General features: G+C 36.6%; 1 protein-coding gene across 6 annotated transcripts in view; it reads left to right on the forward strand.

The window, feature by feature from the left end:
* PHF14 (PHD finger protein 14) overlaps positions 1-19,704 on the forward strand; it is a 232,582-nt gene that overhangs the window by 65,731 nt on the left and 147,147 nt on the right. For all 6 annotated transcript variants that reach the window (XM_055347355.1, XM_019031603.4, XM_055347353.1 and 3 more), the window contains 2 exons: positions 7,413-7,572; positions 16,650-16,761. In XM_055347355.1, the coding sequence (XP_055203330.1) occupies positions 7,413-7,572; positions 16,650-16,761 (272 nt within the window). The remainder of the gene's footprint in view (positions 1-7,412; positions 7,573-16,649; positions 16,762-19,704) is intronic.

Raw genomic sequence — 19,704 nt, forward strand, 5'->3', positions numbered from 1 at the left:
TTTTCTTTTTTTTTCTGGTGAAAACATACACATATATTTAGAATTAGCCAGCTGGACTCAGTTTAGATGATCCCAATTTTGTTGGCAACATTCAAAGCATTGTAATGAGGAGCCAGTCAAACATATGCCTTCTTTGCTCCATCAGGCCGAATTAGGGTGTTGACACCTTGGCCACATCAATGTCACAGAGCTCCTTCACAGCCTGTTTGATCTGGTGCTTGCTGGCTTTAACTTCCTCAGTGAACACAAGCATATTGTCTTTTATCTTCTTCATGGCAGACTCAGTGGTCAGCAGAAACTTGATGATGGTATAGTAGTCAAGCTTGTTTCTCCTGGGGGCGCTCTTCCGAGGATATCTGGGTTGCCTCCAGAGTCTCAGTGTCTTGGGCTGCTGGAAGGTGGGTGACGTGCGGATCTTTTTTTTGGTGCCTGTGGACACCTTTCAACACTGCCTTCTTGGCCTTCAAAGCCTTCGGTTTGGCTTCAGCTTTAGGAGGGACAGGAGCTTCCTTCACTTTCGGCACCGTCTTGTGAAAAGCATAGTCATTTCTTGTCCTGGCGCGGTGGCTCACACCTATAATCCCAGCACGTTGGGAGGCCAAGGCATGTGGATCACCTGAGGTCAGGAGTTTGATACCAGCCTGGTTAATGTGGTGAAACTCCCTTCTCTACTAAAAATACAAAAAATTTGCCAGGTGTGGTAGTGGGCATCTGTAATCCCAGCTACTTGGGAGGCTGAGGCAGGAGAATCGCTTGAACCCAGGAGGGCTTGAACCCAGGAGGCGGAGATTGCAGTGAGCCGAGATCGCGCCATTGCACTCCAGCCCGGGTAACAAGAGCGAAACTCCGTCTCACAAAAAAAAAAAGAAAGAAAAGAAAAGCTTAGTTATTAGGTTCTCTTTTTTTCTCATTGACTTATTGGAATTCTTTTTTTAATGGTCTTTGTCTGTTACATGTGTTGCAAATATTTTCCATCCTTGCAAATGTTTTTTATGTTTTCCATCCTGTTCTGTATCCTTTAACTTTGTGATTTTTTTTATTGTTTACAATTTTCTGTACAGTTAACACCTGTAGATTTTTTTTTTTCCCCTTAACTCTTTTGGGACTAGTTTTTAAGTTTCAAAATGAATTTTTATCTAAAACTCAATCCAAAGAAAGGGACATTTTTAAAAGTGTAATAAGTAGCTAGTGTTGCTAGAGTCTTTTGTTTTTAAATACGGGTGCTTACAGTGACAGACTTCCATATTGTAATTCAGCCATGCAATTTTTAAAAAACATCTCATGGTTAAATATGAACTTCATGAATACTTTATTTAGAGAAAACTATTTGCCTATCATAATACATGAATATTAAATAAAATGTGGAAAATATAGAACAGAGAGAAGAAAAAAACATTTCTAATTGTCCTAATATCCAGACAGCCATAGTATTTTGTTGCATTTCTTTTATCTTCTTTTTTTGAGAAATATGCTTATTCTCAAGTAATTGCATAAAGATTTTTAAGTTGAGATTTTGCTAAAAGATAATATGCCAAATTTCGCTTATTGAATTTATAATTTTTTGCTGTAATTACTTTTCAGAGTGCTCACTTCATCTAAATCTCTTTTCTTTTTGAAATTTGAGGGCTGCAGTGTGTCACTTAGTATAAATATCTTTGTGGGAAGATCTTCTAATATTAGGGTACCTCTGACCGTGATGTCACTTATCCTGATATCCCGATTGTAGTGTGTCTGAAGGAAAATGTCAGGTATATGTTAGTACTTGACAGAAGTTAGGTAGTGTACTTACCAGCAGTTGCCCTCAGGTTTAGTTGCTATTCATTAAATGAGATAAAGCTTACTAAGAGATGTTTCCCTCTGTTTATTTTTCAGTTTACTGTTAGCCTAGCCCAAGGCCATTTTTGTTTTTTAGTGTATGCAAAAAGATATCCTTAGGAGTGTTTACTGGATAGTAGAATATGTTCAAGTTATAACCATTTGGTACTTTACTTCTTTTGTGCTTTAGGACAGGGGTCCCCAACCAGGTGGTACTGGTCCTTGGCCTGTTAGGAACTGGGCCTCACAGCAGGGGGTGAGCGGCTGGTGAGCGAGCATTACTGCCTGAGCTCCACCTCCTGTCGGATCAGTGGCAGCATTGGATTCTCCTGGAAGTGCGAACACTATTGTGAACTGCACATATGAGGGATCTAGGTTTCATACTTCTTATGAGAATGTGATGCCTGATGATCTGACGTGGAACAGTTTCATCCAAAATAATCCCCCTGTGCCATCCATGGAAAAATTGTTTTCCACGAAACCAGCCCCTGGTGCCAAAAAGGTTGGGGACCAATGCTTTAGGATATATTTCTGACAAGTATTATGCATGTTGTAGGTACCGTCTTTCTCGTAAACAATATTACTCATTTTAAAATCTTTTTTGGCCAGGCGCGGTGGCTCACGCCTGTAATCCCAGCACTTTGGGTGGATCACGAGTTCAGGAGATCGAGACCATCCTGACTAACATGGTGAAACCCCGTCTCTACTAAAAATACAAAAAAATTAGCCGGGCATGGTGGTGGGCGCCTGTAGTCCCAGCTACTTGGGAGGCTGAGGCAGGAGAATGGCTTGAACCTGGGAGGTGGAGCTTGCAGTGAGCTGAGATCACGCCACGTACTCCAGCCTGGGCGACAGAGTGAGACTCTGTCTCAAAAAAAAAAAAAAAAAAAATCTTTTTTATTGATGAGTTTCATAGTCAAAAGTCTAATGGTATATTAAGTACAGAAAAAGTGTTTTAAGTTTTTAAATGGCAACTTTTATATACCTGTTTTATATATACTGAAATATAATTAGGATAGATATTCTTAAACACATACTGCAGATGAAATAACTAAGCTTCAGAGATTTGATTTGTTCAAAGTTACACAGCTAGAAGATGGAAGACTGAAAGTCCACTGGCCCCTGTGTGAAAAGCTGAATGGGGAACATTTCCACTGATTTGAATTATCCATACCTTTGTACAACTCAAAACAATTGTAAACACATATTTTTATTTTCTTAAATATGAGTTGTGTACATTGCATATATTAGTCAAAGATTGATCCTAATTAAATGGCCATAAAAACATGTCTTCTGTATTACCCATTGGAAACACATTGAGCACATATGAAATGAGTTTTATGTGTTTATACATTGTTTATTTTGTTTACCCATATGAAAAAGAAAATATTTTTCCCATACTCATGTTTTATATGGAAGAGAGAAAGATTTTAGAACGTATTTAGTCACTAATTAAAATGAATTGGAGCAGATATACAGTGCTAGAACTTTGGTCTAGAGCTCAGTAAACCCAACAGGTATGACAGAGAAATATGGGATAAGTGGCAGGTAAAAGTGGCAAGTAAAGAACTCTATAAAGATAATGACACAGTATGGATCATTTTTCAGGGACAGTGAAGCTGAAGAAAAAATACATACACACTTGCTGGTTGTTCTTTGAGCTTGCACAACACCATTCTTCCAGATTACAAAGGAAGAATTTCCTAGGAATGGATTTCAGAATCATTCCTAAGATTGTTTGTAGGAGGTTTAAAACTCTGTGCAAATGTGCACGTTTGCTATGTGTGTGGAATATTCTTTAAAAATATAATTGAAAATTTTCTTTATTCTGAAAAGGTGAACTGCTGTGATTTACCTTGATTTGGCTGAATGAAGTTAATAAATTGGATAGCTCCTTAAGGGCTTTATTCTCTTGGTAATTGCCTACTTATGTGAATGCAGATTTTATCTAGTTTGAATTTGTTTCAAAGGAACATTATTTTGTAAAGAAAATATATATTTTTTCCCATGTGGTATTGCATAGCACATTGAGAAAATAGATTGATGATATCGTTTCATTTTATGATTTTTCTTTGAATATAATGTTTTGTTCTTTCATTGGAAATAAAACTGATCCCAAGAATAAAATTATATTTCCTTTTAATTTTATGATAGTGCATTTAAAGTAATGTATATCCACACAAGGTGATGAAGATGATGATTGCCAACCACAATTTAATGACATTAAAGAAATTAATGAGTTTTGATTCCTTTGCTTATCTTGTGTGTTATAGTCTAACTCCTTTTAAATCTCTTCTTTGACATTTTATATGACTTTCAGATTGTGTGCTTATATATGATACATATAATTATGTATTAAAGTATATTAGTTAAAAAAATTAAATGAAATTAATTATATAGTTTAATTTATAACTATTAATATTAACTATATTTAGCATAACTATTAACATAGTATATATGAAATCCATATATACATATATATACACACACACATGCATAATCTGAAAAAATATATATACTTTTTTGATACTAGATTTTGCTCTGTTGCCCAGGCTGGTTCACTGGCACCCTCCACATCCCAGGCTCAAGTGATTCTCCCACCTCAGCCTTTCTAGCACCTGAGACTACCGTGTGTGCCACCATGCTTGGCTAAACTCTTTTTTGTATTTTTTGTAGAGACAGGGCCTTACTATGTTGCCCAGGCTGATCTGAAACCCCTGGGCTCAAGCGATCATCCTGCCTCAGCCTCCCAAAGCATTGGGATTGCAGGCATGAACTACACGCCTTGGCTGACTTTCAGATTTTATTAAAATTCACTGTTATAAAACCTTTGAATAGCATAAGGATAACAATTAAACAGTTGCTTGAAGCAGCTTGTGTAAGTCATAGCTGCAAACCAACTTTTTAGTTTTTTGCTTACTATTAGGCTATTTTAATTATGATCTATATTTGGTAAGTAGTGTTTTAATGAAATACTTACATGTAAACACTGACATATAATGACGTCTAGTTAATTAATGTTGGTAATTTAAAATTATTTACTAATTGTATATGGCTCTTTTCCTTTCTCGTGGGTGATTTGTTTAACTCAGTATTCATTCATTTATATACTGTAGTTACTTATTTATTTTAGTTTGAATTTCTTTGATGGTTGTGAGAGGTCACGCTCCAATTTAGGCTCCTGATTGTCTGGTTAGTGTTTACCAGTTCAAATAATCACATGATCTTATATTGGATATATATAAACTTACCCATATGGTGAAGTCTTTTAGGAGACGATCATGTTAAATGTTTCTCGTTGTGGCTTATTTAATGTCATCAGTTTATTGGGGGTTACTTTGGGTGCCCCTTAGAACTTGGCACCAAGACCTACCCTCTTAGAATAAACCTGGTCAAAAGGATGTTGGGATGGTTGCTATTTTATCTTTAGAAATGACCTATTTTGAGACGTAATAAATGTGTCTCAGGAGACTGGAGAAATGCCCAAACCTAAAGGTGATATTTCAGGACAAGAATTAAGTTGCAATGTATTCATTATTATATATGCTTTAAATTGTTTCTTTGAAGGATGTTTTACATTAGGGCAGTGCCTTGCTTTTTAGAGGAAGGGAAATTTGATAATAAGTTAGTGTATGTCCATTACCATTTGGGAAAAAGAAATCTATTTAGGAGTCATGACTGTCCTCAGTAGAGAAGTGTACTTCATTGTTGGTTATCAGTAAGTAGTTCAGCATGGTTTTTTATAGTCCGAATGAAATACTCTCTCAGAACTTTTCAATTTCCATTTATCAGATTCCATGTTTATTATACTTTGGTGGTAGTAATACAAACTTTTAGGCATCTTGATGCTGAGAAAGTTATTTATGATTATGGATGTGACGTTGCTTACTAGCAGATTTTGTTGGTTTCTAAGGTACTGACAGCCTCATCAATACTGACTGAGTTCACAGACAAAATTGAGTTGTAGGAATTTTAATCATCAAAACCTGATTTACCAAGGTATTGTCAATGAAGTCCTGCCTGAATTTCTTATTGCAGCTTTGATAAATAATCTACTCTTTTAAACTCAAAATCAGAGAAAATACTTTGACTTTATAAAAATTTTAGGCAGATCTGGAAGCCTAAATAGTAACTTTAAATATACAGTCACCCCTCAGTATACCTAGGGAATTGGTTCCAGGACCCCTGCAGATACCAAAATTAGCACATATTCAAGTCCCACAGTCGGACCTGGGGAACTTGGGTTTATGAAAAGTTGATGCTTTGTTTATGTGAGTTTTGTATCCCACAAGTGTATTTTCACTCTGTGTTGTGTTGAAAGAAATCTGCATATAAGTGCACCTGACCAGTTCAAACCTGTGTTGTTCCATTGTCAACTGTAACTTGTAATTCCAGAGATGTATCTAAGGAAACTTTGCTTTTGATAATTGGAGGGCAATTGAATTGAAGTATGACATGTCCTACTCTAAAATGTAAAGAGCATTGCCAAGTTATCTTGTTTGTTGGGTGTGTTCATGAGAATCTTTAAGGATTTTTATTACATTAGCTGCCTAAATAATATGATGAACTCCTCTCAGAATGTTGAGTTTTGTGAGTGATAAGAGGAAAAAAGAGAATGACATATTGTTTTCATCCATTTCAGTTATAGACAAATTTTCACAGAAGACAGAATAATTTAAAATTTTTGAACAGATTAAATACATCATAGAGTTAGAGATTGGCTCAGTTGTGCATGGAACTCAGTCTGTCTAATGTTACAACTCTGAACTTTTCAAACTGTTCTGTAGCTTTAGGTGCATAACTTTGCTTTGACAATTGTATTATGCCTGTTTGTATTATAATCTGCCACTTCCAAAATTAGATCAAAGACTTTTTGGTTTGTATCTTTGTTTTGCATGAGTTTGATCTTTTATATATATATTTTAGTACCTGGTACAAAGGGACCTCAATAAGTGTTTGCCAACCAATAATTAATCTAAATTCTTTAATGACAACTTGTATTTTTTATATTTTATATTTTTATTTTTTATGAGATGGAATTTTGCTCTTGGCATCCAGGCTGGAGTGCAGTGGCGCAATCTTGGCTCACTGCAACCTTTGCCTCCAGGGTTCAAGTGATTCTCCTGCCTCAACTTCTCGAGTAGCTGGTATTCTGGGCGCCTGTCACCACGCCTGGATAATTTTGTGTTTTTAGTAGAGATGAGGTTTCACCGTGTTGGCCAGGCTGGTCTCGAACTCCTGACCTCAGGTGATCTGCCCACCTCGGCCTCCCAAAGTGCTGGGAATACAGGCATAAGCCACTGCACCCAGCCTAATTTTTATATCTTTTAAATTAAAAATTTATTGTTTTCCCACCTTTAATGCTTTTACAGTAGGACTAAAACTATTTTTAAAATGTCATTTATTTCATTGTGTATACTACATTAGGTGAAAAAGTATATAAAATGAGTTTATTTCTGTATTTTAATACATTTCTTATAAATCACTGATGTTTCATATCTTTTTCCTCATCTCTTTGCTATTCTTTTTCTTTTGTGATTTTATGTGAATTTAAGAAAATAAACCCTATTTAATCATAGTGTTTTTGTTTTTTTTAGGTTGTTATGGAGTTGATGGAGAGAGTGACTCTATTATGAGTTCGGCTTCTGAAAACTCCACTGAACCTTGGTTTTGTGATGCCTGTAAATGTGGTGTTTCTCCTAGCTGTGAACTGTGTCCTAATCAGGATGGAATTTTCAAGGAGACAGATGCTGGAAGGTTAATGTCCTAATTATGTTGGTTCATATGTTTGCTTTATAATGTGTCTGCCTTTGACTTCCCTGTTCTTCTGTTTATGATTATCCAGGTTACACACTTTCATTTGATTGCTTCTTTGTATCTTCTTGGCATAGAATAAATGACTAGTGGGATACAGATGGAGAAGGGTGAGAGGAAAGACCATTTATTGAGTACCTGCATTTGCCTTTACATCCATAATCTTATTTAATCTTAATAATTGACCCTATGATGAGGCAGGTGGTAAAGTTTCTCATTTTATAGGTGTATAGTACCCAGGGCTCAGATTATTTAAATAACTTATTAGTTCAAGACCACAAACTGGTGAATGGTCAATTTTGAACCTAGATCTGTATAACTTTATATCAGGAGATAGAACTTAATACAGTGATTTAAAAAGAAGTTTAGTATAAAGAATTATTAAGCTGTGATAAAAGAGTCACTATAAGGTATAAAAAAACTCTAAAGGATGCTCTGGGCCTGAGGGAGATTATCCAAGGAATGACAAAATTGGAATGATGACCTCCTACCCTAGGTTGGGGTTCAGGCTTTGTTGGAGAAATTATAGCTAAACCCTACTGGATGGAGAGAAGTATGCTGGTTATAGCCTAGGCCAAATTTTGTCTTCAGTTCGTGGCAAGTAGGTGGCTGGGTACAGTCTGCAGGGAGAACTGGGACACTGGTTTGAAACCTGGAGAGTATGCTATCTGTGTTGAGAGGGCCATGGAAAAATGATCTTCATGTTGGGCCAGGGCTGTGAGGTCACTGAGGGACTGTGTATATAGCTGGGGCAGAGCACAGGAGGAAGTACTCCACCCATACCTGCTGAAAAGCCCCTCCGTTCTACGAGACCTCCTGCCATTGAGTTTATAGCTCCCTCTACCATTGAGCTTAGTGTTATGCTCACTCTGAGAAGAAATGCTGAAGGAATTCTGTCCATTTTTGCAGAGTAGGTATCGAAGCATGCGTGAGAGGCAATTTAAATCAATAAGTGGCACAAAGACCTGTGTTCTTTTTACTACATTCACACTCATGTTTGTTAACACATTGAGCACTTGTCATCCTAACGGTGTTGCCATCTTCCATGTTTTTTTTTTTACAGGAGACTACCATCTAGGGTTGGTGACTAAAATTAAGAGTAATTTTCAACCTTTTGTATTTTGTGGAGATCACACTCTGCCTCTTCCTCTCCGATATAAGGGGGGGGTACTTAAATTTGTATTTTGTCACATAAGGATGTTTTAGTATTTTATTAAACATGCTTTATATTAAAAACAAGATTAACAGCAAAGCAACCTATATAAATTATCACCATCATTTCCCATATTTTAACATAAAAAAACTAGGGTACATTATGTCCTAAAATAAAGGATAGGCTTTTAAATTTAATAAATTTTACTTTAGTAAAGTAAAACAAATTTTCTCTTATTTTTATCATTTTTGCCTCAATTGGTGGACTGATCCTTGAGAAATGTTGCCATACAAGATTGCTGGGATAGCGTAGAATCTACCATTGAATCTTGGAGAATCCCATGTATTGATGTTCAGGACAAATGACTAAAGAATCTTACCTCTCCTTCCTTATTGTCTATCCAAAAATAAAATATATAACAAATGATTTGATGTATTGACATGAATCTGTGGTCTGTATCATAGGCATAGGCATTACTCTTAAGTTGGGCCTGACAGTGGCCTAGTATTAGGGAGTTTAGTAAGCATTGAGTGTGTACCTTCAAGTTGGACTGTCTATTTTTGGATTCTAGTCTTTTTTTTTTTTTAATAGCTATAATTTTAGGCAAGTGATGTAACCTTTTTATGCCTCAGTTTCCTTAGCAGTGTTGAGAAGACTAAATGAGATGATCCATGAGAAACCTAGCAGTTTCTGTAACATAATAAGTGGTCAGTAAATGTCTCCTCTTACTACAGCCATTACTGCTGCTATTAGTGCTTTCTTATTACCATTATTGCTCTACTTATTTTAGATAATCATGGAGTATTAGCTCATGCATAGATTTTTTTTTTTTTTTTGGTAACTCTTCCAGTCCTGAGAATTGAAATTTTTGGTGATAAATTGTGGTGAGTAAGTAAGGCAGTTTTGGAAAGACAGAACTTCCTTCTAGGGAAGAGAATTTATTTTACTGTTTTTCTTGTTGATAATTTAAAAGTTCTGTTAGGACACTGTCAAGTAGTGGTTACTTCATGCTATCATAATAGACAAAACAACTGGCAAAGTTGTTTCTGAATGAAGAAAACTGAGGCCTCTTTACCATTTAGCTTTACTGAGGGATTTTTTTTGGATACTGTGGACGTTACATAAGTAGACACCTCCTGTGATGGTGCAATCTGGCAAAAATTCTTTTATATACTATTTGAACACTTTACTTGTGCTAATGTCTACACTCACCTGTAGGCTGTACGGGAAATTATAGGCCTTCACAATATTTCCAAGGACGTAATACTAGTTTGATTAAAGGTATAAAAAGCCAAGAAAATTCGACAAGCCTTTTAGTATATGAGCTTCAAATGGAAAACAGGGAAAAAGAAAGAATATTGTATATAAAGAATAAAAAAGGTTTTGAAGTTCACTATCACATGAGATTAATTAGACTTTTTCCTTCTATTCTTGATGGGAGCCACAAGTTCTACATAGAAAATGATGTGATTTAATGTAAGAAACCAGTACATTCTTGTCATTAAATTTTTATTTTATATCTTATGGAGAGTAAGACTTATAAACCTGACTGTGGGAAATTTTTTGGCATGCTCTCCTTTTTTATTTTTTATTTATAGTTTTACTATTTGTGGGTACATAGTAGATATGTATATTCATGGGGTACATGAGATGTTTTGATACAGGCATGCAATGTGAAATAAGCACATCATGGAGAATGGGGTATCCATTTCTCAAACACTTGTCTTTTGAGTTACAAACAATCCAGTTACCCTCTTTAAGTTATTTTTAAGTGTACAATTTAGTTTTTCTTGACTGTAGTCACCCTGTTGTGCTATTAAACAGTAGGTCTTAGTCTTTCCACTTTTTCAACTCATTAACAATCTCCCACCCCCCCCCCCCCCCCCCCCCCGCCATTTCACCCTTTCCCTGCACTATCCTTCCCAACGTCTAGTAACCATCCTTCTCCTGTCTGTGTCCATGAGTTCAATTGTTTGGTTTTTAGATCCCACAAATAAGTGAGAACATGTGATGTTTGTCTTGCTGTGCCTGGCTTATTTCACCTAACATAATGATCTCTAGTTCCACCCAAGTCGTTGCAAATGACCGGCTCTCATTCTTTTTTATGGCTTAGTACTCCATTGTGTATTGCGTACCACAATTTCTTTATCGGATTCATCTGTTGGTGGAAACTTCCAAATCTTAGCTATTGTAAACAGTGCTGCGACAAATATAGGAGTGCAGATACCTCTTTAATGTACTGATTTCCTTTCTTTCGGATGTATACCCAACAGTGCAATTGCTGGATTATATGGCAGCTCAATTTTTAGGAACCTCCAAAGTTTTCTTCATCATGGTTGTACTAATTTACATTTCATGCAACAGTGTACAAGGGTTCCCTTTTCTCCACATTCTTGCCAACATTTGTTATTGCCTGTCTTTTGGATATAAGCTATTTTAACTGGGGTGAGATGATATTTCATGATAGTTTTGATTTGCATTTCTCTGACGATCAAGGATTTTGAGTACCTTTTCATATGCCTGTTTTAGCAAATGAGCTTCTTTTTATATGTCTTCTTTTGAGAAATGTCTATTCAAATCTTTTGTCTATTTTTAATCAGATTCTTAGATTTTTTCCTGTGGAGTTATTTGAACTCCTTATATATTCTGGTTATTTATCCCTTGTTAGTTGGGTAATTTGCAAATATTTTCTCCCATTCTGTGGGTTGTCTCTTCAGTTTGATGATGTATCCTTTGCCCAGCTTGTTGTGATCCTGCTTTTTAAAAAACCTGATATGATATCTTTTGTCTATTTTTGCTTTGGTTGCTTGTGCTTGTGGAGTTTCGCTCAAGAAATTTTACCCAGAGCAATGTCCTGGAGTCCCCAATGTTTTCTTATAGTATTTTCATAGTTTGAGGTCTTAGATTTAAGTCTTTAATCCATTTTGGTTTGATTTTTGTATATGGCAAGAGATGGGGTCTAGTTTCCTTCTTCTGCACATGGATATGCAGTTTTTCCAGCACCATTTGTTGAAGAAACTGTCTTTTCCCATATATATGTTCCTGGCACCTTTGTTAGGCACTAAGTTCACTTAGCTGCGTGGATTTGTTTCTGAATTCTGTATTCTGTTCCTTTGTTCTGTGTATTTGTTTTATGACAGTACCATGCTGTTTTGGTTACTGTAGGTTTGTGGTATAATTTGAAGTCAGGTAGTATGATTCTTTTTTGCTTAGGATAGCTTTGGCTCTTCTGGGTCTTTTGTGGTTCCGTATACATTTTAGGATTATTTTTTCTATTTCTGTGAAGAATGTCATTGGTATTTTGATAGGGATTGCATTGAATCTGTAGATTGCTTTGGGTAGTATGGGCATTTTAACAATATTGATTCTTCCAGTTTGTGAACATGGAATATTTTTCCATTTTTTGGTGTCTTCTTCAATTCTTTCATCAGTGTTTTATAGTTGTTATTATAGAAATCTTTTACTTTAAGTTAATTCCTAGGTATTTAATCTTATGTATGGCTATTGTAAATGCCATTACTTTTAAAATTTCTTCTTTAGATTATTCACTGTTGTCACATAGACATGCTCCTGATTTTTGTATGTTGCTTTTGTCTTTTGCAACTTTACTGAATTTATCAGTTCTAATAGTTTTCTTATGGAGTCTTTAGGTTTTTCCAAATACAACATTATATTACCTGCAAACAAGAATAATTTGACTTCTTTCTTTCCAATTTGGATGCCCTTTTTATCTTTCTGTTGTCTGACTGCTGGAAGCTAGGGCTTCCAGTACTATGTTGAATAACAGTGGTGACAGTGGGCATGCTTGTCGTGTTCCAGATCTTAGAGGAAAAGCTTACAGTTTTTCCCATTCAGTATGATACTAGCTGTGGGTCTGTCATATATCGCTTTTATTATGTTGAGGTATGTCTTTCTATCCCGTTTTTGGGGAGTTTTTATGATGAAGGGATGTTGAATTTTATTAAATGCTTTTTCAGCATCAGTTGAAATGATCATATGGTTTTTATCCTTCATCCTGTTGATGTGATGTATCGTGTTGATTGATGTGCTTATGTTGAACCATCCTTGCAACTCAGGGATAAATCCTACTTGGTCATAATGATCTTTCTAATGTATTGTTAAATTCGGTTTGCTGGTATTTTGTTGAGGATCTTTGCGTCAATGTTCATCAGAGATACTGGCCTGTAGTTTTCTTTTTTTGATGTGCCTTTGGCTGGTTTTGGTATCAGAGTAACACTGGCCTCGTAGAATGAGTTTGGAAATATTCCCTCTTCCTCTATTTTTTGGAATAGTTTGAGTAAGATTGGTATTAGTTCTTCTTTAAGTGTTTGGTAAAATTCAGCAGCGAAGCCATCAGGTCAAGCAGTCCCAGGCTTTTCTTTACTGGGAGACTTTATTATGGCTTCAATCTCATTACTTGTTATTGGTCTGTACAGGCTTTGGATTTCTTCATGGTTCAATCTTGGTAGGTTGTATGTGTCTAGAGGTTCATCCATTTCTTTTAGATTTTCTAATTTATTGGCATATAGTTGCTCATAGTAGCTGCTAATGATCCTTTGAATTTCTGCAGTATCAGTTATAATGTCTCCTTTTTTATTTCTAATTTTATTTACTTGTATCTTCTCTCTTTTTTCCTCAGCCTGGCTAAAGGTTTGTCAGTGTTGTTTACCTTTTCAAGATACTAACATTTTGTTTCATTGATCTTTTGTATATGTTTTTTATTTCAATTTTATTTATTTCTGCTCTGATCTTTATTAATCTACTAATTTTGGGTTTGGTTTGCTCTTGCTTTCCTAGTTCTTTAAGATACATCATTGGATTGTTTATTTGAAATTTTTTCTCTTTTGATGTAGGTACTTATAGCTATAAACCTCCCTCTTAGTAGGGCTTTTGCTGTATCCCATAGATTTTGGTATGTTGTGTTTCCATTACTGTTCGTCATACTCTTCTTCTTTATGTCCTTTGTTGGGTGTCCTCCCAGCTGTTCTGAAATGAAATATGGCTTTGAACTAAATTCCTTAATTTTTAAAAATAAGCTTTATGTTGCAATGAAAGGCAGCATTGAAATCTTTATGTCTCAGTTCTTTCTTTTTTTTTTTCCGATCAGACAGGGTCTGGCTCTGTTCCCCAGGCTAAAGTGCAGTGGCACGACATTGGCTCACTGCAACCTCTGCCTCCTGGGCTCAGGTGATCCTCCCACTGAAGCTTCCTGAGTAGTGCAGGTTATAGGTGTGCGCCACCACACCAGGCTAATGTTTGTATTTTTCTGTAGAGATGAGGTTTCAACCTGTTGCCCAGGCTGGTCTTGAACTCCTGGGCTCAAGCAGTCCTCCCACCTCAGCCTTCCAAACTGTTAGGATTACTGTACCTGGCCAATTTTTTCTTTTTTTCTGGAGAGAACGTCTGGCTTTGTCACCCTGACTGGAGTGCAGTGGCATGATCTTGGCTCATTGTAAAACCCCGCCTCCTAGGCTCAAGCAGTCCTCCTACCTCAGCCTCCCAAGTAGCTGGGACTACAGGGGCATGCCACGACACCTGGCTAAATTTTGTATTTTTTGTAGCGATGGGGTTTCACCATGTTGCGCAGGCTGGTCTCAAACTCCTGAGCTTAAGTGATCCTCCTACCTCTGCCTCCCAAAGTGCTGGGATTACAGGCATGAGCCACTGTGCCTGACCACTTCTTTCTTTTTTTTTTCTTTAAAATTCTAGACTTAGTAAGTCTTAGTTTTGTCCCTTGCTAGACTTGTTATATTTGAAAATCAGTTAATCTTTCTGAAACCAATTCTTCATATGTAAATGAACAACCTCCTACTCAACAGAAGCTTTTAGGCTTTTTTTTCCTTGTAGTTAACATTTCTTGAGTGAAGACAGTGAGCCACACTCTGCTGTAAGCAGTTCACATACATCTTTATAACTTCCAAACTACCTTTATGGTGCTCTGTGCCTAGTAGACACTTATAATTGATTACTGAATGAAGGAATGAAAATAACGTACTTGACGTGAATTTGTTTTACATGCTGTAAAGGCATTACTGATACAGAGCGCTTCAAACTCCAATTTTATTGATTAATATAGTTTTCATTCTTAAATGAGTCTTTTGAGAAGTATCACTGTACTTAGTCTGCTTTATTAAAATATATGAATTTACAATAATCTGTTAATAGTTTGTGCTAGGATGACAATTCTTACTCTGTTTTTTGGTGGTTTTATGTGATGCTTATTTCCTGTTCCTTTCCCCAGTCAACATCTGTCATAATAGCTCCAAGCAAAATTAATGGTAAAGTAACAAGGAAGATTTTTTTTAAATTGTAGATTTTTCTTAATTACAAAGTTATAAATAATGTGCATCTAAACAGATGAACAAGAAACTATTTACAGCTGGTATTAAAAGGGACCATAGTTGTCTCGGCCATGATTTTCATTGACTTTGATAGGTATTTTAATGAGGACTCAAGTTGGTATCCTCACATGAGTGGTTGGGAGAATGATATACTTGTATGCCAGTCACATTGAAATGGCAGTTTAAATCTGTAGTACTTGTGTACTACATTTTAAGAAGGTCAGTATGAAGCAAGCAGCCAGCTGTTAGGTTTATCAAAGATAAACTCCTACAGAGTATAGCGACATTTAATACATCAGTGGAGCATGAAAAAACTGAACAAATTAAATTGAGAAAGCAGCTGCTTGTTGAAGATGTGTATCTTTATATTGAACTCCATAGGATGTATTTGGGAGGTTGGATTAAAACATTCTATCAAGAAAATCTCAAAACCTTGGCTTTTTTCCCCAATGAAAAAGATAATTTTTAAAAAAGATTTAGAACTATTTTTCCCAGTGCCTCTAGAGAATAATTTTTGGTCTTAGTCCTTTAAAACTCATAATGCACCACAAAAACCGGAACCATGTAGCATGCATAGCCTCTTAAGTTGTGGTAAAGCAGAATTTGTTGTTAATATATTCACAGGGTTAATAGAGATTTGCTGCTGTGACCCTCTTTCTTACAAAAGTGCTAAGATCTACTGTTTAAATTTCAAAGTCAGTGATCCCACATTTTGTTTTGTTGTAAGCAAGCAGAAAGAGTGCCTAATATATTAAAAAAGGTTCAGAGCAGTTTTTAAAAAATGAAATTAGAAACAACTGCAATTTTTTTCAGTGTACTGAAACTCTGAGCATTCTTTGTTTTAGTCTTATAGCATCATTCAAACTTTAATAAATATTTATATTTGGGGCATATACATTTTAGTATATAGATTGTATGGTAAACAGATAAGATGAATAAAAATGTGAATTGCTTATTCTGTACCTTTTCCCAGCAGTTTTAATCTGGAAAGGAAGTTAAAACTGTATACAAAAATTGTAAAATATGTCCTTAAAGATTATTACCCCAGCAGCTTTTGGAAAAGAGTAATAAGAGAAATTTTACCTAATTACTGCAGAGTAAATTCACAGTTATTAAATTAGTATCCTTAATTCTCAAAGGGCTTGAAATAATGAATGTGACTACCTTTCCTTGCATATGAAAATGATGTTTTGTTTCATTTGAATAGTAGTTTTATGCAAATATTTAAGAATAGATAAGTGCAAAGTGCAGTGAGTGAATTTTAAGTGAAAGGCAATTATAGTTGTTAGCTCTCAGTTTTGGCTAAGCTGCTGGAAAAGTAATTTCAGTCCCCTTTTTTGTAACTAAGTGTTATTCTGTAGGTGTTTCTCATTTTTTAATGATGTGCCTGAGATTGGGAGATTTTAACATTTGATTACAGAATTCTCTTGGTAGTATTTTGAGATGGCAAGTGTTTTATATGTTTGTTTTGTGTGTGGGAATTTTATTAAAAGATTTGATAGCAAAATCATATCTTCTCTTCTTAGATGGGTTCATATTGTTTGTGCCCTGTATGTTCCTGGAGTAGCCTTTGGAGATATTGACAAATTACGACCAGTAACACTAACGGAAATGAACTATTCCAAATATGGTGCCAAGGTGAGACACAAAGCATTTTTGATTGCTTGAAAGAGAAAGGTTTTACTTGTTAGTTTACCTGGCTTTTTATTTGTATTATGTTGACTGCAGAAATGCTTACTAGGAATCATTCTATTTAGCACTAAATCATTTATTATTGATAGTAGTTTTCCTAGAAAGCCAATAATGTATAAATTCTTCTATACATTCTTAATTTAGAATAACATATGAGGTAAAATGATAATTGGCACTGTTCACAATGCCTAATACATAGACCAAAACCTTATTTGCAACTAGTTGGATCAAATATAAGCCTAAATTCTGACTTTACTTTTGAAGTGGAATTTGTGAAAATTATGAAAAAGAATATTAGAAGTGATCTTTGATGCTGTTATTGTAATTGTTTTGGGGCGTGCCGTTAACATACCCTTAATAGATGGTGAACTTAATTGATATATGTTATGTGTGTTCTGACTGCTTCACCAACCTGGTGTTCCCCTATCTTTCTCCCTGGCTTGGTTGGGGCCTCTCTGTTTGCTGAGACACAGTGAAATTGAAATTTGGCCAATTAGGGCTGGGTGCGGTGGCTCACGCCTGTTATCCCAGCACTTCGGGAGGCCAAGGTGGGCAGATCACCTGAGGTTACGAGTTCGAGACCAGCCTGGCCAACATGGCGAAACCTTGTCTCTACTAAAAATACAAAAAATTAGCTGGGCGTGGTGGTGCGTGCCTGTAATCCCAGCCACTCAGGAGGCTGAGGCAGGAGAATCGCTTGAACCCAGGAGGTGGAGGTTGCAGTGAGCTGAGATTGCGCCACGGCACTCCAGCCTGGGCGACAGAGTGAGACTCCATCTCAAAAAAAAAGAAAAAGAAATTTGGCCAATTAATAATTCTACAGTGGCCTCTAAGTGTTCAAGTGAAAGGAAGAGTCATACATCTGTCACTTTAAATTAAAAGCTAGAAATGATTAAGCTTAGTGAGGAAGGCATGTCGAAAGCCTACGTGGGCCAAAAGCTGGGCCTCTTCTGCCAAATAGCCAGTATGTCAGTGCAAAGGAAAAGCTCTTGAAGGAAATTAAAAGTGCTACTCCAGCAAACACATGAATGATAAGAAAGTGAAGCTGCCTTATTGCTGATAATGGAGAAAATTTTAATATTAGGGATAGATCATAGCAGCCACAACATTCCCTTAAGCCAAAACCTCATCCAGAGCATGACCCTAACTGTTCAATATTGTGAAGGCTGAGAGAGGTGAGGAAGCTGCAGAAGAAAGATTGAAAGGTAGCAGAAGTTGGTTCATGAGGTTTAAGGAAAGAAGCCATCTCTGTAATATAAAAGATGAAGATGCAGCAGGTACTGATGGAGAAGCTGCAGCAAGTTATTCAGAAGATTTAGCTAAGACAAATGATGAAGATTCGTACATTCAACAAAGATTTTCAATGTAGGTGAAACAGTCTTCTATTGGAAGAAGATGCCATCTAGGACTTAACCATAGCTAGAGAGGAGAAGTCACTATCTGGCTTCTAAGGGCAGGCTGTCTCTCTTGTTTAGAGGTGAATGCAGCTGGTGACTTTAAGTTGAAGCCAGTGCTCCTTTAGTATTGTGAAAATCCTAGAGCCCTTAAGAATTATGTTAAATCTACTCTGCCTGTGCTCTGTAAATGGAACAACAAAGCCTGTACACAGCACATCTGTGTACAGCATGGTTTACTGGATATTTTAAGCCCCTTGTTGAGACTTACTGCTCAGAAAAAAGATTCCTTTCAAAAGATTACTGCTTATCGACAGTGCACCTCGTCACCCAAGAGCTCTGATGAAGTACAAGGAGATTAATGTGTTTTCCTGCCTGCTGTTACAATAGCCATTCTGAAGCCCATGGATCAAGGAGTCATTTTGACTTTGAAGTCTGATTATTTAAGAAATACATTTCATAAGGCTATAGCTGCCATACATAGTGATTCCTCTGATGGATCTGGGCAAAGTAAATTGAAAACCTTCTAGAAAGGAGTCACTTTTTTAGATGTCATTAAGAATATTTATGATTCATGGGAGGAGGTCAAAATATCCATATTAACAGGAGTTTGGAAGAAGTTGATTGCAGCCTTCATGGATAACTTTGAAGGGGTTGAAGAATTCAGTGGAGGAAGTCACTGCAGATGTGGCAGAAATAACAAGATAACTAGAATTCGAAGTGTAGCCAAAGGTGACTGAACTGCTGCGATCTCATGATAAAAATTTGAACAGATGAGGAGTTACTTCTCATGGATGAGTGAAGAAAGTGGTTTCTCGAGTTGGAATCTACTCCTGGTGAAGATGCTATGAACATTGTTAAAATTACAACAAAAGACTTAGGATATTACATAAACTTGATTGATTAAGCAGCAAGAGGGTTTGAGAGGATTGACTCCAATTTTGAAGGAAGTTCTGCCATGGGTAAAATGCTGTCAAATAGCATCACGTGCCACAGAGAAATCTTTCATAAAAGGAAGGATGAATCTATGCAGCAAACTTCATTGTTTTATTTTAAGAACTTGCCAGCCGGGCACGGTGGCTCACACCTGTAATCCCAGCACTTTGGGAGGCCGAGGTGGGCGGATCACGAGGCCAGGAGATCAAGACCATCCCGGCCAACACGGTGAAACCCCGTCTCTACTAAAAAAATACAAAAAATTAGCCGGGCATGGTAGCAGGTGCCCGTAGTCTCAGCTACTTGGGAGGCTGAGGCAGGAGAATGGCGTGAACCCGGGAGGCAGAGCTTGCAGTGAGCCGAGATTGTGCCATTGCCCTCCAGCCTAGGTGACAGAGCGAGACTCCGTCTCAAAAAAAAAGAAAAAGAAAAAGAAAGAAATTGCCAGACTGGGTGTGGTGGCTCACGCCTGTAATCCCGACACTTTGGGAGGCCGAGTTGGGTGGGTCACCTGAGGTCAGGAGTTCGAGACCAGCCTGGCCAACGTGGCAAAACCCTG

The sequence above is a fragment of the Gorilla gorilla genome, chromosome 6, assembly GCF_029281585.2.
Source record: "Gorilla gorilla gorilla isolate KB3781 chromosome 6, NHGRI_mGorGor1-v2.1_pri, whole genome shotgun sequence".
NCBI classification, from domain to species: Eukaryota; Metazoa; Chordata; class Mammalia; order Primates; family Hominidae; genus Gorilla; species Gorilla gorilla.